The sequence below is a fragment of the Solea senegalensis genome, linkage group LG18, assembly GCF_019176455.1.
Source record: "Solea senegalensis isolate Sse05_10M linkage group LG18, IFAPA_SoseM_1, whole genome shotgun sequence".
Classification (NCBI taxonomy): Eukaryota; Metazoa; Chordata; class Actinopteri; order Pleuronectiformes; family Soleidae; genus Solea; species Solea senegalensis.
The window spans coordinates 193,186-216,660 of record NC_058041.1 but is presented as its reverse complement, the minus strand read 5'-3'; the positions used below and the strand labels follow the sequence as shown (position 1 = coordinate 216,660).

Sequence of the window (23,475 nt, the reverse complement as noted above, 5' to 3'; positions counted from 1 at the left end):
TTTTTTAATTAAAAAAAGGAAAAATTCACATTTTTTTAAATAAAAAAAATCACATTTTTAAATTAGAAAAAGAAAATAGGCATATTTTTAAATAAAAAAGAAAATAGGCATATTTTTTAATAAAAAAAATTCACATTTAAACTCTGTTATTTTTTTTGAAACAGTTGGTTATTAACTTAGTGATTGATAAATAGTTGCGTCTTCTAATGAAAATATTCATTATTTACCTTATACTAGTTATAAAACTTTCTCTTTTGTGCGCAGGCTTGTTTGGTTCACACCACAGAGACCATCAGAGTGCGTTACTTCATGGACCGCCTCCTGGAAAACTGCCGGCCAGTCATGTTGGTCGGGAACGCCGGGACGGGGAAGTCTGTCCTGGTTGGGGACAAACTGGGATCACTGGACGCCGAGAAGTACATGATTAAAAACGTGCCTTTCAACTACTACACCACGTCTGCCATGCTCCAAGGTGACGTTTTTTGCATGTCGCACTGTAGTTTTTACACGACTGCTGCAGGAAATATTAAGCGTCACAGGTGAATATCATGAATGACACTTTGATTTTTTGTATTTCTGATGAAGCCGTTCTTGAGAAGCCTCTGGAGAAGAAGGCGGGGCGTAACTACGGACCTCCGGGCAGCAGACGGCTCGTCTACTTCATCGACGACATGAACATGCCCGAGGTGGACGCATACGGCACCGTGCAGCCTCACACGCTCATACGCCAACACATGGACTACAACCACTGGTAAGATGTTACATGAAAAGATATAAAACATGGATAAAAGTAACAGTTATACAATAAACCACAATAAAATCCACACTCGCTCATGTCGACGACACATTAAAAGAGATATTTGCTGTTAGACACACATTTTATTACAGGAAACAGAAGTTTGTGTCACTTTCTAAAACCGCTCACTCTCCCGCAACCAAAGCCCATAGAGAAAATGAGCGATTTTACATCACCGCACACAGGAGCTGTTGATCCACTGCTACGTTCCTTAAGTATGCTCATGATATTTTATTTTGTGAGTTTGGTGTATGAGAAGCTTTGTTGCTTTGTTTTCGATTGAACAAAATGACACAAACTTTCCAAAACAAGGCAGCAGGAGATCAGCAGCTCCTGTGTCCCCATGAGATAAAATCGCTGATTGTTTCTATGGGATTTGGTGCAGTAGAGTAACTGGTTTTCAAACTTCAGTTTCCAGTTAAAAAATGCTCTATAGTGTTAAAAAGAACTGGAAAACATTTTCCTAAGATATCACAGAGTTAAGGAGGTATAGATTTCATCAAGTGATCCTTTTGTTAATTGGTTAAAATCAGTTTTTCTCTCCTGTTTTTCTTTCTGGGCAGACATGTCTCAAAATGGCTTCCCACAAAAGCAATTCTGTACCTCATGTAAACCCACGTCATAAGACTTCAACAATCTGTACATTGTACATTTATGAGGACACAATGGACATTTTCTCCATATGTTATTATCAGTACGTTGCAAATAGAGTCTAAAGTGAAATATAGGCGTGGATGTTTCTACAGTTCCCCATTTTAAAAGATTGAACTGCTCGGCTGTGTGACCCACAGTGAGTCACTGTGAACATGGGTTCCTCTGAGCGTCAGACACAGGCCGAGTGGCTTAGACATGCTCGGCCCGCTCCTGATACACGGGGAGGATTTCAGGTATGAAATTGACAGGAAGGAGGTTGTTACTGAGCCACGCCAGCTTAAGTAGGAGCTGAGGCGTGTGCGTGTGCGCGCGTGTGTGTGAAGCTGTTAAATAATGATTTTTTTTTTCTTCCCTTTCTTCATTTTTCACGTGTGTGTGTGTGAACTCTCAGGTACGACCGCAATAAACTGCTTTTGAAGGAGATACACAACGTTCAGTACGTGTCCTGCATGAACCCCACAGCTGGAAGCTTCACCATCAATCCACGACTGCAGGTACACACACACACACACACACACACACACACACACACACACACCCAGTACACCATGTTCCTCTGTTATGCAACACGCTGCAGAGGTAAGATGAGGACTAACTCCCCCTTTTTGTACATCCTGTACAACATCTATACATTTTCCTCCCACTTTTAAAGGGGTAGCTTGTACGAGATACAGAGAAATAGTGTAGTATACCCACTGCAAAAGGGCAAATATTCCTATATAATCACTTAAAAATGCATGAAATGGTCAAGACATTGGTCATTTTCATTAAAAAAAGTAGTTCAATTCATCACAATTGCATTTGCACACTGTTTTTAAATTTACATCAGTCGTAGCAAAAATTCGACAGTCGACTCACATACGTGAACTAAAATTGGTACACGTGTGTGTCATGTCAAGACAAACCAAAAAGTCCATTGCACCCATGACCCAAAACCAACAGGGAGGTTGGCAATCTGGCAATTTTACATGTAGTAGTTCAACAAACTCCTCCTACAGCTTTTCTGCAATCAACTTCAAATTTGGTACTTTTAATCTGGACAAGATAACGGTAAAAAGTTGTCAAATGTGTTCCTCAGTGTCACACGGTGTAGACGCTGGGGGGTGACACATTTGTGGCAAATTCTGGCGTCTTGGCATAAACCAAGACAAGTCAGCAGATATTGCAATAAAAGCTTGAGACTTTTCAGACACTTGTTATTACTCTTTTTTTTACGGTGTCTGCGGTACATTTCTTCTACAATTTGTGAGACGTGTTTCTATCCAACAACCAGTTAATAACGCAAACATGTCGGCCATGGAAAACTTACCAAAAGGCTCACCTTGATAAGATCAATATTAGCTTAAGTCTATGATATCTCGACATCATGTTTTCTACTTTATTTCACTGTTAAACAGACTTTTTTGCCGGGAAAACTGAAGTTTTTAAGTGCTCTCTCGCTCACACCAAAACCCTTAGAGAAAATTGACATTTTTCGCTGGCGTAGACACAGGAGCTACTCAAACACCGAAGTCACAAAATAACATATTTTAAAAATCGCTGATTTTCTCTATGGTATTTTCCAGTCAGAAAATGTTGTTTAACAGCGCAATGAAGCGATGAACATATTCTGAAGATGTCATAAACTTGGTATGTACCCACTTATATGACTGTGTTGCTGCTCTTTCCGCATCCACAGCGCCACTTCTCAGTCTTTGCACTGTCGTTTCCCGGAGCCGACGCCCTCTCCACCATCTACACCTCCATCCTGTTGCAGCACCTCAGAGGCGAGGGCTTCGCCGGCGCACTGCAGAAGAGTTGCCCCACCGCGGTGCAGCTCGCGCTGGCGCTGCACCAACGCATCTCCTCCACGTTCCTCCCCACAGCCGTCAAGTTCCACTACATCTTCAACCTGCGAGACCTCTCCAACATCTTCCAGGTGATTCACACACATCCAAAAAACTTAACGTCAACCTTCTCAAAAGTTCTGCTTCTATACTTTTCCCCATCTCAAACAAGATTTCTTTTCTTTTTTTTGCCCCCACCCCTCGGGTTCTCTCCTCATTTCTGCGGCTCTGCCTCCCGTGTGGAAAGAGCCAGGCTTCTGTCACTAATTTCTCATCTAAATGATTATTGATTTAAAAGCCGAGTCTGAAAGCTGGAAATAAGTCTGAGATAAGTGTGAGAGAAAATAGAATGGATTTGCACTTTCCACGGGTGTTAGCGGTGATTTAATGTATTTAAATGAATATAATGTCGGAGCAAGGAGGCTGTCAGGGGGAGACGCTTCTGGGGCAATATTTCTGTCAGGATCCTCCACGGTTTCACGGAGGGCAGGCGCTCTCATTTAACACACTCCACTGTAATAATTAATGCTTTAAGCCACTCGGCTACGGGAACTTCATTTTTCATAATTCCTCAGCTCTGGTTAAAAAACTGTCTGTTGCTGCACATGTGATGAAATATTGTTTCCAATGCACTTGTTTAAAAAGCTGCGCGAGTCAATATTTTTGCGTCTTAATGACTTTTAAAGTGGCTGAGGTCAGCTGATTCTGCCATTTATTTTTTTTATGCCTTGAAACTGACTCGAACTGTCGCTTTATTTTGAGTATTTTGTAACTGAAGGAGTTACTATGATTATTATTGCGTCAAAGAGATAGCAGATTTTAGGGCCTGAACACGGGCGGAAAGTAAAAATTGGTGAATTGATGAAGCTAAATATTTGCTCCACCCAATTTAAACAACTTTTAACGGTCGTGTACTTTATGTACGTGAACTAAAATTAGTACAAATGCAAATCATGTCAAGACAAACAAAAAGTCCATGGAGCCCATGACCCAAAACCAACAGGAAGGTGGCCATTTTGTATTGAACTGCCATTTTGTGGCAATTTAATGAAATACCTAAAAACACAGTGTTGATAATAATGTGGTGAACATCTTGAGGATTTTGCAAAACTATGTTACCTTAACAATGATAACATAACCTGCTGTTCACCAGGAAATTTGTCATGTCAGCTAATACTGTCTTTCTGGTTTTTTTTGTCTCTTTCTCTGCATCTTTCCTGTCTTTCTCCATGTCCTTCTTTGTGTCCTTGTGACTGTCTCTGTTTCTCTGTGTCTTTCTCTGTGTTTTTCACTGTCTTTCTCTATACTTTTCACTGTATTTTCCTTTGTGCCTCATGATTTGTTGATGGACACTTCCTCATCATAGTCGGACGTTTGCCATTTGCGAACATAAATGACGTTTGTGTTTTTTTGAACGGAGAAGAAGAATCTAATTAGAAGAGACCACGGGAGGTGCATTTATGACCCATTCAGTTCATATGAACTGACATACTTATTTCTGTGATCATGTCTCTTAAGGAAGATTTGATAAAAAAACAATATGACATTGACGTTCGTGGTTTTGACGTCTTCCGTAAAGTTGCACTCAAACATTTGTGCACAAACGCATTGAAAAAGCTGTGTGAATATTAACTCGTCACTGTGTTGTGAGCTGGTGATTATGAAGGTGTTTTCCCACAGTTCCCACTCTGTCTTAACTGAATAAATTCCTCTGACTTGTGGATTTCAGCCGTTATAATGAGCTGCTCGGCACCAGGTTTAAGCCTCCTGCACTTTTAGATTAAGCATAATTAGCATCCCAAAGCACAGAGCCCTGCATGACCCTGAGACTTACCTTTCAGAACTTTGAGCACACACATACAGTAACGCTGCCTTCAAGCAGCCGCACCATTTTAAAAAAAGGGCCAGCGTGGCACAACTGGACGTCCAGGAACTACAGAGAGGAAATGCGGTGACAGCTTTCGCTGCGGTTCCTCTGGAGAGATTGTGAAGACAGACAAAATGGGGATGTCTGGAGCCCGTTTGAAGTTCCTAACTCCCTGGCAGCTTCACAGCTTTGTCTCTGAGCTTTTGTACCTTCATGAGTCAAAAAACAAAGTGTATATAGTATAAGAAGGTACAAAACACTCCCTGTAATTTTGGAGTGCGGGGCCTAAATAGTCAGTCGCTCAGTGCTTTTGTGGATTGTGACGTCTCAGATGTTTCGCATCAGCCGAAAATAATTGAGGGGACTTTTTTTGATCCACGTTTGGGTTTCGGGAGACGCAGCCAAAGGTCTTGTTATGATCGTCTCCTAATGAGGCAGAATGACGAGCGCAGAGAGCTGTGTTTTTAAAAAGACCTGACAAGATAAAGTGGTCCGGGCGATGCTCAAGGTTGCATCTTTATGAGGGTATTTATGCTATTTGCTGACAAAATTCTCAGGTTAAGGGTTATTTTGGTTGAATACTAAGTGAGATTTACAGCTAACTCTCTCTAAACTTTTCCACTCTGTCTTTCACTTTCTTACAGTCTTTCTGCTTCATACTCAGTCTCCAAGCGTCAAGACGCGACGTCCTGTGGGCGTTAAATTAGACCTACTCTCTCTCCATGTATATGTATATATATATATGTATATACAGTATATGTATATACATGTATATACATATACTGTGTGTATATATACATATATATATATATACGTGTATATATATATGTATATATATATACACGTATATATGTATGTATATATATAGATACATATATATGTATCTATATATATATATATGTATGTATATAAATAGATACATATATATGTATCTATATATATGTATGTATATATATAGATATCTATATATATATATATGTATATATATATATATATATATATATGTATGTATGTGTACACAAGTACAGCAGCCAGATTTTACTATTAGGGCTAAACAAACAGTCTCATATCAGAGGGTTGTCAGAGAGCACTGTTTGCCGGCACTTGCTCGCTGCCATGACCAGCGGGTGAATGTGTGGGCCTGTCTTTCCCACGTCAGCCTAAATGAGCTCCTTGAGGTTGAGTGGACGGGAGGAGAAAACAGGACGGAGCGAAAGAGAAGGGCAGAGATGAGGCCTCTGAAAATGAGCTGCACTGACTGGACAATATGTCCGTACAATAATAGTCAGCTGGGTAGTTGGAGCGGGTGGTGGTGGGTGGATTTTGTCTGGGAGTCACAGCAGATGTCAAGCTACACAGGAGAGCTTCTTCCACTACAAGGCGGTCTGACAGGCGGACGGACAGACAGATACATGCCGACACACAGCTCTCTAATCCTTTTCACCTGAGCGGAACAAAGCAGCGAAAGATCAGGGGCGGAGCTGAAGTCGGCAAAGTTCTCTCCTCTTAGTTTCTTAGTGCTTTGTTGTTGATTTCAGATCTTCTAGGCGAGCCAACGCAAGAACGGATCTTAATCTCTTTTGAGATCAGTTGTAAACCACCGTCTTGTATGGTTTCATAACACCATCTGTAGCCGCACACGAGTTTCACCTTGTCTGCAGACAGTTCCACGACAGAGAGTGCACCAATGCTTCGGCTGATGGTGAAAAGAAATGCCCTTCTGTTCAAAATACAGCGACTTGCGCCCAGTGCTCCCACTGCACCTCCCTTTTTGAAATGGGTACTCAGACTGTTTGAGTTCAGGTAAAGTTGGAATTTCTGACCTGTCATATTTGAATAACTCTGCTGACAATAACTGTGTTGTTGGGTGGGTGTGTGGCATTAGGTGGAGCAACAGACCAAGACACTAAACTAAAACATGGGCTGTAAATGAACATTTCTTATATTATCAGTGAAGCCAGTTACTTCAGTAATCTCCAAAACAATGTGCTTATTTTCTTTATCTTCATGCTAACAAAGAAGATGCTCATTGTTTGAAAGCCCAGAATCAACAGAAAACACAAGTGTTTTTCTTTCTATTTCTATTCCAACACTCTCTGAACTGTCACAAGGTGTTATATCATGTATATCATATATCATGTTTCTGCTCATTTATCATCACCTCAACTTGTTTCAGTTTTTACTCTACAAACTCACATTAACTTGGACTTTAAATGTCAGTCTTTTTACTTGTACCTTTACACAAGAGTGGATTTTCCAGCGTTTGCTTGATTGATATGACGAATGGCTGAGTGTGACTCTTGTGTAGAGTTGCCATATGGTGTTTTGTTTTCCTCAAGCAGCTTTTTTGACAAAAAAGAATAAAAGAACGTTGTCGTGATTGACACCATTAAACGATGAAACGGAGCAGAAAAAGAGATCTACTACAAGTCAGAGAATTGGTTTGTTCACGTGCGCATACTCGTGGAAGACAGCTTGACTTTAGTTGACGTCGAGGAGCGGCGATAATTCTCAGGCTCAGTCTGAATCTTTCAGCGCACACACACAGCACACACTCCATCGGCACCATTACACAGTGGATGATTTAGCAGCCAATTGTCACATTCAGTGGGCTCAGATATGAAGGTATATCAGATTTAGCTGGCTTTACCCCCCCGGAGATGATTCTGTTGATTAGAATATGTTCTGGGGGCTGGGAACGCTCAACATCTGCCTGCCTCAGCCTCCTGTGTGATGGAGCGTAGAGGGGAACAAACAGTTCCACGGCGCCTGTCCGTCCTCCGCCTCATCCTATACGGCACCTGTTTTGTTCTGCGCACTGCGCTGTTCTCATTGGTTGGCATGAAAAGGCGACGTGGTAAAGCCTACATGTTAGGCAAACGTCCTCTGGGGACACGTTAATCTTCAGTCGGTCTCTTCTGCCCATAATAATCCATGATTTAGTCAGCCACAAGAATTTGAATTTGATGCAAAAGGCCCAGATTGCACCTGTGAGCTAAGCTAGCATGAAGATAAACGTGAACCCCAACTGTAATTAATGTTTTTTTTTTTATATGATAATAAAAAAAGACAAAAAACAAGGAAAGAAAAACAGAGACAATTGTAATTAATATAACACATAATGGTAAATGAAAGGAACCATTCTTTTTTGATGAAAACAAGTTAAAGAACATACTAAAGTTAGCTAGTTAGGTTAGCCAAACTATAAAAAAATGGATGTAAACTAAACCCCTGCTTAGTTTAAAGACGTTAGTCAAACTACCGCTCGCAAGGTAAGCTAACATGATAATGAGTTTTAAGTTTTAAGTAGTTTAAGTTCAGTCAAATGTTTTAATCACTCAAAAACAGTGCATTCACTCGGGACGCAGAGTGATATTTTCTTTTTTAATCGGGTTATTTGCATGGTCATTTGAGCGTTTGTGTTTACTTGCGTGCTGCCGCGAGTGAATATTAAGTGGTGACTGCTAGCATGAGGCTAGTGCTAGTGCTAACCAACAGCCAACAACCCATTAATTTATGTATTCTTGTTTTTATTGTCTGTTAGTTTTTATTAAAGGCGACATCGAATGCTTGTATCACACATATATGTTAGTTATGGAGGTCTACTTACATATATTAACTTGTTTTCATGGTCACATATATATGTTAGTTATGGAGGTCTACTTACATATATTAACTTGTTTTCATGGTCACATATATGTTAGTTATGGAGGTCTACTTACATATATTAACTTGTTTTCACGGTCACATATATGTTAGTTATGGAGGTCTACTTACATATATTAACTTGTTTTCATGGTCACATATATGTTAGTTATAGAGGTCTACTTACATATATTAACTTGTTTTCATGGTCACATGTTAGTCATGGAGGTCTACTAACATATATTAACTTGTTTTCACGGTCACATATATATGTTAGTTATGGAGGTCTACTTACATATATTAACTTGTTTTCACGGTCACACATATATGTTAGTTATGGAGGTCTATTTACATATATGAACTTGTTTTCATGGTTAAAAACCTCCTAATCGCTGCAAACGAGCTGATCAAAATATCTCCTCACTGACGCTCTCGTCAGCCGCGCTGTTTCAGACCAAAGCCACACCCCCAGAACGTGGACTGTGTTGTGATTGGCCAGCCAACGAGAGCATTCCCACTGTCCTGTGATTGGCCAGGTATCTGGAAGTGATGTAATAGATAGGCCAGCTCTCAGATACACAGCTCCCCCTCTGGCACGGTGGATGCTCTGCATCTCAGCAGCTACAATGAGAGTAGTTCTTCTTCTTCTGGGGTTGAATGTACGCAACCGGATGTGCCCGGACTAGTGCCCGCACCAGGAGGCGCTACGGTGGTGAGAGCAGTGGTGAGGTTTACTGATGACGACATCAAAATAAGGAAGTGCCGATCCGCTTCGCAGAGCCCAGGAAAACAATACGACACTATTTTCTCAGCAGTGGCTGAACTGTTTGTTCTGAAACTTTAGGGTTTCATAAACAAGGTCATGACGCAGATACACACACAAACGCAGCGTTAATTGGAGCTTCCGGTCTATGTGAGCTTTAAAATGCACCCTAAGTTGTAGCAACCGCTCATTTTGTTGTATGAGTTTTTGTACAATGACAATAAAGGCTATCTTAGCTTAGCTTAGCTTAGCAGTGTAACTCACAGTTGGAATCAAGCACACACATATTTTCAGACGTTACCAGGCAGTATAAAATAATGGATCTATTTTTTTTTACATTTCTAGATATTTTTCTTTTGCTTTGACTCAAACTCAAGCTCACAATTCATGTGGTAGCTGGTCTTAGTTTTGGAGGATTATCTTAACTGTTAGCAGAGAACATGAATTAGAGGAAATTTATATATTATAGGAATGGGGAGTGCTCTTCTCTGCTCTGCTCTATTTGGCCTCTGAAATAAAGTCAGAAATGATGCAGCAATAAAAACAGATATGTCAGACAGAACCTTGGATTTCTCTGTAATTAATTTCCTTCCGTCCAAAACCAGCCTCACAGAACTTATCGCCACATGCAGCAACACTTCTGAGAGTGCGAGATGAAAGGAAAAGCTCTGCCGTTTCTGTCCCCAGCTCCTCCGACACACCTACTAACAGCTTGCCCACTCAATATCCATTGATTTACACCAAGTGACTGTGCTGTATTTTCCACATCCTCGCTGTAGTGAAAATGGCCTAAATCAGCGTCTGGAATGAAACTATCTCTCTCTCTCTCTCTCTCTCTCTCCTTCTACTCAGGGCATCCTCTTCTGTACCAGCGAGTGTCTGAAAGCCCCCGCGGACCTGCTGAAAATCTACCTGCACGAGTGCAACCGCGTCTACAGAGACAAGCTGGTGGAGGAGCAGGACTTCCAGGTCTTTGATAAGCTGCAGGCAGACACGGTGAAAAAGTTCTACGAGGTGAGAGTTTTTACAGAGTTCAACAGAGGGAAGACAAGGAAAGGAAGGGAAGGAAGGAAGGAAAGAAGGGAAGGGAAGGGAAGAGGAGGCAGAGGAAATCATTAGGCTGCCTGCTCTGTGTCTGGACCTGGACATCAGTGGTCAACACAGCGAGGAGAGAAGAGGCGAGAACGGAGTGTTTTTGGGGGTGTGTGTGTGTGAGAGATGGGATGGAGGGCCAGTGGAGGGTTAGAGAGAATATTAATCAGTGTGGTGTTGGGGTCTGGCTGTCAGGGTCTGCGCTGTCAGCCCAGCAAATTGGAAAACATTTTAATGGTTTTTCTGTTCACTGCTCCCCTCACTACCCCGACACTAGTCATGCCACAATGAAGAAGCTGACACCCGTATGTATACACACTCACACACACTCACACACACACACACACACACACACACACACACACACACACACACACACAGAGGGGAAAAGAATGACAAGGAGAGAGAGAATACACCCCCACTGCTCTAACAGTCATTCCCCAGGTTGGCACCAAATAAAATTTGCAACCTCATTTCTGTCATGATAATGATCCATGATTTAGGAACAATGTCCTGCAAAAGAAAATCAGACAGTCTGTGTCTGTTTTTATTTAACCTTTTTTTAAAAAAAACAACCAAAACATTGAGGAAAAACATTTTCTTTGGCCAAGAGGTCAGCAGTACACGTCATTTTAAATATGTACTGTACATACATGTGTATATGTATATATATATACATATATATACAGTATATATATAGAGAGAGAGAGAGAGAGACACGTTAGGAACAATAACTTTGCCATATAACACGGTTTAATGTTTGCATGACATTTAAAGTGCAGGAGAGTTCAACCCTCTATGAAGTAATGGAAAACGACGTGATGATACTAAAATGTGACGTCCACAGACTGCTGCTCACTGATTGGTCAGAGAGTGTTGTCACTGGAAGAGTCCGATTGAACAATGTCTGAACTTTAGATCAAAGTTAAAAAGACTTAAAAAACATTTGTTAATCTCAAAGCAAATGTCTGGTGTATTTAGAGACAGCACAGCTGAAAGCCGGCGGTCGATGGTGATTCTGAATCATGACCACGTTCAGTGGTATTTCAGTTCAGTGACTGTGTCAGACAGAGTCTGTGCTCCGGTCATGCAGGAAGTACTGAACCATTCTGTGAACAAATCTTTTTAACCCTGGATTTATTTTTGATTTTATGGCTGTAGAATTGTCAATGAGTGCATTCTTCTGCCCTTTTTTTCCAAGATAACTTTCACTTTTTCCGGATCTGGCAGTAATTCAACCGTTTAGGAATTCTGAGAAGCTGACGTCACAAACGCGTGATGCCCCGGTGAATCTCGTCTGTGATTGAAGTCCTGAGGTTCTACAGTAATGACAAGTGTTTGTAAATCCATCCGTCTTCTACCACTTTATCTGCTGTGTCAATGTCGCCCGGTCCATAGTTTTTGAATTTTCTCCATATCTCAAACGGTCGAGGACGGCAGGATGGTCACAGAAGGGTTAACACACCTTTTCAGGGATTCTTAAGTCTTTGTAACTGATGTACAGTTGGACATTGTTGGCTCCGTGTCAGACGTCGCGCTCGTGACTCTTCAGTGACGACACTCTCTGACCAATCAGTGGCCGGCACATTTTAGTAACGGCTCAGCTCGCTTGGAACAAAAAGACGAGTAGAGCTCAGGCGAGTTGTGCTCGAACTGTAAAAGGGAAGCGCGCCATAAGTTAGGTCTCTAAGTGTTTTCAAAGTTTTTATGTGTGAAACTAAGTTTTTGATTCATATTTAAAACATGTATCTCTCACAGAAATGGCTCCTTTATCTCTTCAGTATAATACTGAGATTCGCAGAAGGTGCAGTAATAAAAAAAAAGAAAATGTTCCCATGTGCCACAGAGCAGCAATGTTTTCTAATTGTGAGTTTGTGATAAAAAGAGAAATGACTCGTGGGTTACGGTGAAGGCGTAGACCGCAGTGGAACACGCATGTGCAGAAACATTCCTTATTTATCGCCACACACACTGCACCTTTACACTGGTGGAGGTTTACAGCAGGAATCTTAAGAGACTCACAAAAAAACCCATCTCTACAGAGTCCAACAGTTGTGCCGGGCTGGATAAATGAAGCAGGTCAGCGCTGTGCAGCTGTGACGTTCAGCTGTGTGCCTGTTAATGCTAATGTTGTTTGTGTGTCCGTGCCTGAGGACATGGAGGACACTCTGGAGCAGACCAGGGACATGAACGTGTACTGCCACTTCGCCCGTGGCATCGGGGAGTCCAGGTACATGTCGGCAGAGTCCTGGAGCAGCCTGAACTCGACCCTGCTGGAGGCGCTGGACGGCTACAACGAGGTCAACGCCACGCTCAGCCTGGTGCTGTTTGAGGACGCCATGGCCCACATGTGAGTGGCTCCAAAAACAGCGATTTTGGTGATATGTCGTCGTCCTTCCTTGTGGCAATACGACAGTCGATGATAACACCACGGCAAATATCAAATAAAGTAAACCGTCTCTGCCAGGTTCACTCGCCGGCCAGTGCTGCTTCATGTGTCCTCACATTTTAATTTCAGTTTTTCAATGTCGTGAATCCACACTTTATTTGACTGAAAACATACGTTATATGACGTAGATTCTCTCCCTCCCTGCAGTCGTTTACTCAGTTTTAGAAAAGTACAATCAATGAGAAACAACAATAATGAAAAGGTTTTCTCTCACGAGTCTGAGGACGGGTTTGAAAGTGATACTGAAAGTAAGTGTTCACACTAGTTTTCTTTCATGTAAACGGAGTCATGACATTTCAAATGTTACCTCTCTGCCCGTCCAATTACAATGAAGCCAGCTGCATTTTGTTCAGTTTTTTGGGGGCAGTGTGGACCGCAGGTGTGTCTGGAGGAAGTGTGGATTGGGTGTGTCCTCATTTAAATAAACTACTAGCTGCAAACTCGCTGGTCATTCCTCCGGCTTTATTTGTGGTTTAGTGATTACAAAATCCTGAATTTACCACTTCCAGGTGCTGCTCCGTTGCTCGGTAGCTAAGTCCATAGTTTGTTTTATTTTCTAGATATCACATTAACGGTCTATAGGATTTACGGTAATAAGAAGTTACGCGTGCACTATAGTCGAGCTACAAAATGATTGAAAATTAAATATGCATCGTGTTTGTGAGCAGATTGTAAAAATGCCCGGTGTTCTGAAACTCACTGTGAGAGGCAGAAACTACCTGTGTCTGTTTGTCTTCAGCTGTTTGGATTATGACTCAGATTTATCTTCATCTGCCTCCTTCTCAACTGTCTGTCTGCACCTCTAACCACGTAGCTGCCGTATAAACCGGATCCTGGAGTCCCCGCGGGGGAACGCGCTGCTGGTGGGAGTGGGCGGCAGCGGCAAGCAGAGTCTGACCCGTCTGGCTGCCTTCATCGCCAACCTGGAGGTTTTCCAGATCACCTTGAGGAAAGGTTACAGCATCGCTGACCTGAAGGTTTGAGGAGGAATCACAGCAGCAGCCACACCTCACTCTGCACCAAAAACAACCAGCAGTCTCATTAACTCACAGTACAAGAATGACCTCACTATTAAATTACCATCTTTACATTGTTTACACATTATTTTAGTTGATTTAACTGCTAAGTGTGTGTGTGTGTGTGTGTGTGTCTGTCTGTGTGTCTGTCTGTGTGTGGGGTTCCCGAATGATCATCCAGCAAATAGTCAAGGTGCCGTAGTTACATGGCATTCGTGGATTCGATGTTATTTTCATTATTTAGTAAAATTTGAATCAAAGTAGTTTTGGGTCTCTGTGCACCAAACTCCATAGAGAAAATCACAGATTTAACATCGCATCACACAGGAGTTTAATAATCCACTGGTGAGTTCAGATGTGTTGTTTTGGGTCTCTGTGCTTGTGAAATGTGTCACTTATATTTACCTCGGTGACACAAACTTACAAAATGAGGCAGCGGTAGACCCTGTGAGCTTATACGCTGATTTTCATTATGGACTTTGGTGTGGCATTTACAAACTAGTTTCTCTAGTTTCCAGTGAGATAAAGCAGCAAACTTTACTCTGAAGACATTTTTAAACATAAGATGGTGCTCGCTGAGTATTGTGTTGCTTTAAATATCTTTAAATATCACTTGAACACACACACTTCTGTCCACTGAGGTTTAAACGTAAACATGGTTCTAAACACAGTAGTGGGGAAATCCTCAGTGATTCAAGTATATGAGACATGAATCACTGCAAAAAATATCAAATCTTCTTGCCGCCTGATCTCATTAATGTGTGTCGCTCTCTCTCTCTCTCAGACTGACCTGGCATCGCTCTACATCAAAGCTGGCGTGAAGAATATTGGCACTGTGTTCCTGATGACTGATGGCCAAGTGGCAGATGAGAAGTTCCTCGTTCTGGTCAACGATCTGCTGGCGTCGGGTAACAGCCGGTGCCGCTAATTACAGCGTGTCGTGTTTGTGCAACATGGAACAACGCTCGCACCGGCCACGGCCCGGTCAGGCCGCGACAAATCACTCATCAACATCAACTCCATCCGACACATTAGCGGTGAAGGATTACAAAGCAGGGCCGCGATTCATTTGTTGACTTCTACGACACGTTTAATGGGCACAGCTGAAATATGACGGCAGCTTTAATCCCCGGATTGAGCTGAGAAGGAGGCGGCGATCACACACAGATGTGTTACCACAAAAACGTCCTTCTCCCGTCTAACAGCCTATTATTCATGTGCATCCCAAAGACCTACAGACACAGAGTCTGACAGTCACAAAAAAAGAAATACAAACAGTGTTAAATTAAAATAGGACGAGGTGCCGTAGTTATATGGGATTCATTTTTTAACAAATTGACCCCATGATATTTTCATTCCTTGGTAAAAAACCTTGGTTGTGCGGCTTCAACCACTTAATCTACTGCACCAAACTCCATTTGGTCCATGGAGCCAATCAAATCCAGCAGGGGGCAGTCTTTAAAATCAAAATCCACTTTCATCATCAAAAAAAGTAAAACAAAAGCAAGACCTTGACGTCTGTTTTAATCCTTTTTGTTTATGTAATGTCCTGGCTGACCTGTCCTTTTCCCCCCCGAGGTGCTTTTTAAAGTTTTGCACATCCGGTCGTCTCCTTAGCAACCAGTCTGTGGTCAGTGTGTCATGTCAATGACACGATCAAGAGAGCAACAGGGGGTCGACACTCGTCCGACAGCTGAGAGATGAAACGTCTACACAGCAGCGGCGACGACTGCCACTCACACTGCGAGACAAAACACGACCGCGTCTGTGAGACACGAGAGGAGAGTGTTGAGTGTCGACGTCTTTATCGGGCAGAAAAACACCCGTTTTTATGCCTAACATGTTTTAAAAGCGTCATACGACATTTTCTGTGTACAAACACACTTTGGTGTGAACACAAAGCTGATTTTCTCTTAGATATGGAGTTTATTTTTTGGCCTAATCTACCACTGACTGCCTTGAAAACATGTTACATTACAGTTTAGTAATAACAGGGTAATAGGGAGGTTTAAAATCAATAATGATGTTATTACATTGACAAAAAAACCTTTAGGTTCAACATAAAACTGTTTGCATTGTGGTAGTTTTTGACTAATAACCGAGGATAAGGGTTGAAAAATGTTCAAACCTGTTTTAACACATTCTCATGTACTAACAAGATGCATTCAAAGACCCGTGTAAAGTTGTATCGCTACAGAGTTTTGAGTGAACGTGATACATTCAAACACCCTGGTAAAGTTCTATCTCTACACATTGTTATTGCTAAGCAATTATCTTAATATATAACCATATTTTGTCCATTTAGCACCATGTTATTACCATGTTATGACTGCACTGGTACCTTTTTTCCTTGTAATCTCCCGCTAAAAAGTCATTAATTACAAACTTTTATTAAAATATATTAAAATAAAACCGCAATTGATCCTGAAGAAAAATGACAAAAACAGAACAAAAACATAGAATAAAATCTGTCACATTTCCTGTGATACAGTGAAAGGGGGAGGAGTCTTGAACAGCTGGTGTTTGACCAGAGAGGGCAGTAGATACAGCTCTTTTTTTTTTGTCACAACAAATAACATTAAGTAGCTGCAAATATACACTGGTTTATACCTGGAAAAAAAATGTGGTTTAGAGGTTAACTTACAGTTAAATATGCACAAATATTGTTTTAATAGCCTTAAAATCTCAGCGGAAACATCCTGGTGCCCCCTCAGGGAGGTCTTGGACCCTAGGTTGGGAACCATGGCTGTATTATACTACACTGAAGTGCAGTAACGTCTCCAAGAATTCAGACTACAGCCATATGTGTATATGCTTGACACTTATCTTTGCTCCTGCGAGGCTGTGTCCTCGTAATGTTTGCATAAATCCTCTGTGTGAACCCGTTAGCCTGCGCCCAACACTGATACCACACTCTGAGAAGAACAAGACAATAAGAAAGTTTCCAAGTCTCTCACACAGCACAAGCACAAGTTCAGGAAAAAAGAAGGCTGAATGCACTTCATGCGGATTGTGGTGTTCATTAATTCCAGGCGAGATTCCCGACCTGTTCCCAGACGACGAGGTGGAGAGCATCATCGGCGGCGTGAGGCCAGAGGTCCGCGCCTCGGGAATGATGGACACCAGGGAGAACTGCTGGAAGTTCTTCATTGACCGTGTTCGCCGACAACTCAAGGTGAACCACTCGGACGTGTGTGTGTGTGTGTGTGTGTGTGTGTGTGTGTGTGTGTGTGTGTGTGTGTGTGTGTGTGGGTGTGTGTGTGTGTGTGTGTGTGTGTGTGTGTGTGTGTGTGTGTGTGTGGGTGTGTGTGTGTGCGTGTGGGTGTGTGCGTGTGCGTGTGTGTGTGTGTGGTTCCCGACTAATCATCCAGCAGAACGTGTTTTTTTTGTCATTAATCTTCCTCTTGTGTTTGATCTCCATCCTCTTTCTTAATAAAACAATAACATGCTGCTTCACACCGTCTCGGATAAACATCTGGGTTTGTCCTTTTTCAGACGAACTCGAACGCGTCGCCAACACCGCCGCTTAGTCGTAGATAATTTCCCCTTCATGCGGACACTTTGTTCCCCCCCTGGAGTGGTAGAGGGATTCCAGGAGGGTGGCTTATCCAGTCATTATTACAGCGTTACACACTCCTCCTCCACCAACACACACCACCTGCCTGGCTCCCAGCACCTCCCCGGGTTAGAGAGTGATTAAACGAGGGAAGCAGTCCCAGGGGCACGGGCGGATTTGTTTAGTTCTCTGTCTCATAACTTTCTGTCTGAGTGGAAAGTGCTGATCTCCAGAGGAAAAAAATGTGCTGTCACTCTCTTTTAAGTTTGCAGAGAGTTTTGTCCCTGCATGTGTTAGAGATGGAGATTTGATGTTACTCCAATATTTAAAGAAAACATATACATATAATATAAATATATATAATACAAAAAAAATATTTAACAGCTAAGGGCAGCTAACAAGATGCATTCAAAGACCCTGGTAAAGTTCTATCACTACAGAGTTTTGATCGAACGAGATGCATTCAAAGACCCTGGTAAACTTCTATTTCGAAAGAGTGTTGCGCTAATAGCAGCTAACAAGATGCATTCAAAGACCCTAGTAAAGTTCTATCACAACTGAGTAGTGTTGACCTAACAGCAGCTAAAAAGATGTGTTCAAAGACCCTGGTAAAGTTCTATCGCTTCAGAGTGTTGAGCTAACGAGATGCATTCAAGGACTCTGGAGTTGTCCATTTGTCGATCAGGTTCCTATAGATGTGTGGGTGGAGCTAGCCTTGGGGGAACCCATTGGAATTTGCCAGCAATGTGGTTTTGCTTCTGCCATGGATGCCATTTTGTCCAACTACAGAATCTCCGAGCTACCATAGAAACATGCACAAGATGGCTACTGTCGTAAAACAAGACCCTTGCCTAAAGTGCATATAAAAGTCTTAATCTAAGGCTACGAAAACAAACAAAAAAGTGTCAATTTTTAAGCAATTATACACTTTTTTAAACTTTGTCTTGTTATAATAACTAGTTGTGTAAGAAGTGAAGTAACAAGTTTTTTTCCCCCGTCATTAGCAGTGTCTTTTTGTCTTTGTGTCTTTGGTTTTTCCTCCTGTGTGTGTGTGTGTGTGTGTGTGTGTGTGGGGGTTTGTTCTGTCGAGCATCTGGCTGAGCTTCTCAGCGAGCCAGCTGTTCGTCTCCAACAGTGAAAATCAGTCTGAAACAGTCCCACAACTCACAATACGCACACTTTTTAATCCACATACTTGCCGGGAGCTTTGTTTGCTTAATGATGTCGTAGCTGCAAATAATTAATCCATCATTTTCCTGCTCCTCTCCCTTGGAACAGACACTTTCAATTATTATATATTATATACATTCTACTTTCACCTACATCTGACCTAACTATTGATATCAAACACTAATTCATTTTAAGATTTTAACTCTATAAATGCCAGCTTTTTGTCATGATGCCACAGTAAATATGAATTGTTTTCAGTCAACTATATGCAAAGTAAAAATACATGTGTTGAATTATTACAGCCTGGAATAATGTCAGTGATTAGAAGTAACACTTGTCATAGTGCCATCTAGTAGAAATGGCATGTTTTTTACTCCATATGCCAAAAATGACAAAAAAAAGATCACTTCCAAGGCAAAAGCCCAGATTGACATGCACACATATAATAAAATGCATGCATTATGCTTTAATGCGTTTCAATGGGACATTTTTGATGCTTAATTGGCAGAGTGTAACTTTTGTTTGTACACAGTGTATAATACAAATACATGTACAAATACACAATCTTTTCAATTGATTTTAACATTCCAGGCATTTGTCGTCGTGTGTGACAAAAAAAGAGATAAATTCTGCTGTATCACACAGTGTGTGTGTGTGTGTGTGTGTGTGTGTGCGTGTGTGTGTGCGTGTGCGTGTGTGTGCGCGTGCGTGCGTGCACGTGTGCGTGCGAGCGTGTTTTTAGGTGGCTCTGTGTTTCTCTCCGGTCGGTAGTAAACTGAGGGTCCGCAGCAGGAAGTTCCCCGCGGTGGTCAACTGCACCGCCATTGACTGGTTCCACGAGTGGCCACAGGAGGCGCTAGAGTCGGTCAGCTACAGGTTCCTCCAGGAGGTGGAGAATATAGAAGTAAGAGACTCTCAAGACATTAAAGGAAACAGTTAAGGGGGTTTTGCTCATGAAATATACGCCATCTTTAGTCCAAAACATCTTTATTTTGGCATTAAACAGCCTTTTCTGACTCCTTATCAACCACTTACTCTACTGCACTAAACTCCATAGAGAAAATCACCGATTTTACAAACCCTCTCCCAACAGCACACAGGAGTTGTTGATCCACTGCTGCCTCCATCACTAAGTTCAACTGTTGTTGTTTGGTGACTTCTGTGTTTGAAATCCTTCATTTAGATTCACCGCACAGTGACACAAACTCGCCACACGAGGCACCAGTAGAGCAGCAAGCTCCTGTGTCACAGTAAGCTAAAAACATTGATTTTCTTAATGGAATTTAATGCGTGAGAGTGAGTGGTGAATAAACTTCAGTTTCCAAGAAGCAAGATGAAGCAAAAAACCAAATATTTAAGATATTTTAGAAGTAAGCTGGTGCAGATTTAAGTGTCTAAAATCAGTTTTTCTTTGGTAGTCATTATACAGGTGTTAGTACCACATACTACCACACTTTAAAAAAGCACAATTTTCACGCTCTGTAAAGATGTCAGACACCGTTACAGAGTGAATATAAAAAATGTAATCACCTTAAAAAGAACTCCAGAGTCTGAGGAAAGAGGGTCCCCCCCACCGTGAATCTGCAGAGTCATCTGCGCCAAATGTGACATGACCTTCTCCCCCCGCGTTTGTTCTTGCAGCCCGAGGTGAAGCAGTCGGTGAGCAAATTCATGGCGTACGTGCACACGAGCGTCAATCACACGTCCAGGGAGTATCTGGCCAACGAGCGGCGCTACAACTACACCACGCCCAAGTCCTTCCTGGAGCAGATCAAGCTCTACGGCAGCCTGCTGAGTCAGAAGAGCAAAGACCTCACCAACAAAAGTGAGCGGCTGGAGAACGGCCTGCAGAAGCTCAACAGCACCTCGGCTCAGGTGAGACTTCACGTTTTTATCTCTTGTCCAGACGTTATTTGGAAGTAGAACGATGTAGATCTTCCTCCAGCACCTTCTTCTCCAGATGTTCTCCACAACCTTGACAGCACAAACAGCACTAGTTCTTTTTTACCTGCGACTATGTTTAGTGAATGAACATGAAGAGCAGAAAAATACCTGTTTGACTTTTTTCTACATATATTTAATGTCAAATGTTTATCATTTCATGTTTTTATCTCTAACACCTTCACTCTCGTCCATTAGTTCAGATGTTTACTGTCTCTCTCACACACACACACACACACATTTGCAGAAGAGAGTTTCATGAATAATGCAACAGCAGTTTCTGTATGTGAGGCAGCCCCTAATTATACACGCTCTACGAGTGAGCGAGTGTACACACACACACACACACACACATGGTTTCACCCTCACATACTGGGCATCGCTGCAGTTTTGCATAAACATGCCCACACACACACACACACACACACAAATATCCGCCCGCACAAAGTCACACATGCATAAATACTTACTGACGTCAGTGTATTGATCAGCAGCGTCCTCCTGTGTTTGTTCCCCATTGTGTCCCATTTACAGTAAGCCCACACACACACACACAGGTTTACACAGCCAATCTTCTCAGGACTCTGCAGTGACTTCCATGTATTCATTTGGACAGCCTAACCCAAGCATTATCCCTTAAAATCAAACATAACTTAACCTTAAAGTATCCACAATTCAAATCTCAGTCCTCAACTTAAACCACTTCCTCAGAAATGAGGTTCTGCCTAGGACCAGGTTTTGATCTCCGTGAGGGGACTACTGGTTTCAGAAAATGACTTGGTGACAGTCAAATTACGAATCTCGCAACGTCAGAAAGTTAAGCCTGTTTTTAGAATGTCTTAACTAGTTCATGCCTAACTTTAACCATAACTAGTTAATCCCTAGCCTTAGCCATAACTAGTCCACGCCTCACCTTAAGCCAGGGTGTCCAAACTCTTTTTTAACGAGGGCCAGATTTGATAAATGAGACGTTATACAACTGAGGCTGCGGGCCGTCAAAATCCGACCAAGGGCCGTGATTAGCCCACGAGCCAGACTTTGGACACACCTGTCTTAACCTCACTACAATTCGCTATCTCTCATACTGATCAGTATTTCGAAAAAAAAATAAAAAAAAAAATCTATTGCAGGACAACTGGTCCTCACACGGTCAGTGTTTTACCACGGTCCTGCAGAGGTAACAAAAACAAGTCTACACACACGTATACATATGTGTGTGTATAGGAGCTGTATGGTAATGGGGGAGTCCTCTAATTAAAGACACTCCACTTTGCAGCAGCAGAGAGTTTCCATTAATGCTCTGTGTGTGTGTGTGTGTGTGTGTGTGTGTGTGTGTGATGGGGTGGACTGGACTGTAGGAGATGCTGTACAAGTGTGTGTGTGTGAGCGTGTGAGTCATCTGCTCTCCAGAGGAAACATTAGTTCCATGTGTTTTTTTCCCCTCTTAAACTTTGTGGAGGTTTTATTTTTACTTGTTTGTGTCTTCACTAATAGTGTCCCTGTCTGTTCCTATCTGTCTGCCTGTCTGTCTGTCATCGTCTCACTGAGACACACACATGAAATACATACAAGTATTTTAACAGTGTTAATAGTAGAAACCATTAATTTTAGTGGTGGAAATTCTATATTAGTGTTAATAAGTAACAAGTAACTAGTAGTGGTATAGTGATAGTAGTTGTGAGGCAGCTGTAGATATATGGGTGCTTTAGTTTAGTGAGTAGTACTAGTTTTGTCATAGTAGTAGTGATAGTACTAAGTAGTTGTAGTGTTAGTGTAGTAATGTAGTAGCTTAAACACTAGTAAGAGGCAGTGGTAGTACTACTAACAGTAGACAGTTGTAGCTGTAGTGACGGTGATCGTAGAATGTATTGGTAGTACTGGTAGTTGTAGTAGTAATAGTAGACAATTGAAGTGGCAGTAAGTGATTTATTAGGAAGATTAGGAAATTGTGGGCTCTGGCTCCTAGCATATTGACGGGCTTGAAAATAGTGAAACAGGTCCTTCTGTTGGACGTCATATTTGGAACGCAAATCCTCAAAACAAGAGTTTTAGTAGACAGTTGTAGTAGTAATATAAGGCAGCAGTAGTACAATTAATAGACGCTAGTAGGATTAGAAGGTACAAATAGGTGGTAGTAGTTGTGATATTAGTACTAGAAAATAGTAATAGTGGAAGGCAGAAGTAGTATTATTTGACAGTTAAGGTAGTAGTAGTATTAGTACAGTACAGTGTCAGTGGTCAATGTTTTCCTGCTCTCATGTCTACGATCTGCAGTAGTATTAGTACACAGATGTAATATTAGTACACAGTGGTAGTAGTAGTATTAGTACACAGCTGTAATATAAGTACACAAGTATAGTATTAGTTCACAGATATAGTATAAGTGCACAGGTATAGCATTAGCAAAAAGATGTAGTATTAGTACACATATGTAGTATTAGTACACACATGTAGCATAAGTAAACAGTGGCAGTCACAGTGTTGGTGGTTGATGATGTTTTCCTGCACTCATGTCTATGATCTGCAGTAGTATTAGTACACAGATGTAATATTAGTACACAGTAGTAGTATTAGTACACAGTAGTAGTATTAGTACACATCTGTAATATAAGTACACAAGTATAGTATTAGTACACAGATATAGTATAAATGCACAGGTATAGCATTAGTAAAAAGATGTAGTATTAGTACACAGATGTA

The 23,475-nt window shown here is 41.7% G+C and overlaps 1 protein-coding gene across 2 annotated transcripts in view; it reads left to right on the top strand.

The window, feature by feature from the left end:
• The window catches only part of LOC122759448 (dynein axonemal heavy chain 9-like), a 132,213-nt gene that overhangs the window by 54,085 nt on the left and 54,653 nt on the right, over nt 1-23,475 (top strand). For both annotated transcript variants that reach the window (XM_044014335.1, XM_044014337.1), the window contains 11 exons: nt 265-472; nt 586-751; nt 1,842-1,944; nt 3,129-3,368; nt 10,404-10,565; nt 12,797-12,993; nt 13,907-14,069; nt 14,893-15,016; nt 17,141-17,283; nt 19,577-19,738; nt 20,476-20,709. In XM_044014335.1, coding sequence (XP_043870270.1) covers nt 265-472; nt 586-751; nt 1,842-1,944; nt 3,129-3,368; nt 10,404-10,565; nt 12,797-12,993; nt 13,907-14,069; nt 14,893-15,016; nt 17,141-17,283; nt 19,577-19,738; nt 20,476-20,709 — 1,902 coding nt within the window. The remainder of the gene's footprint in view (nt 1-264; nt 473-585; nt 752-1,841; nt 1,945-3,128; nt 3,369-10,403; nt 10,566-12,796; nt 12,994-13,906; nt 14,070-14,892; nt 15,017-17,140; nt 17,284-19,576; nt 19,739-20,475; nt 20,710-23,475) is intronic.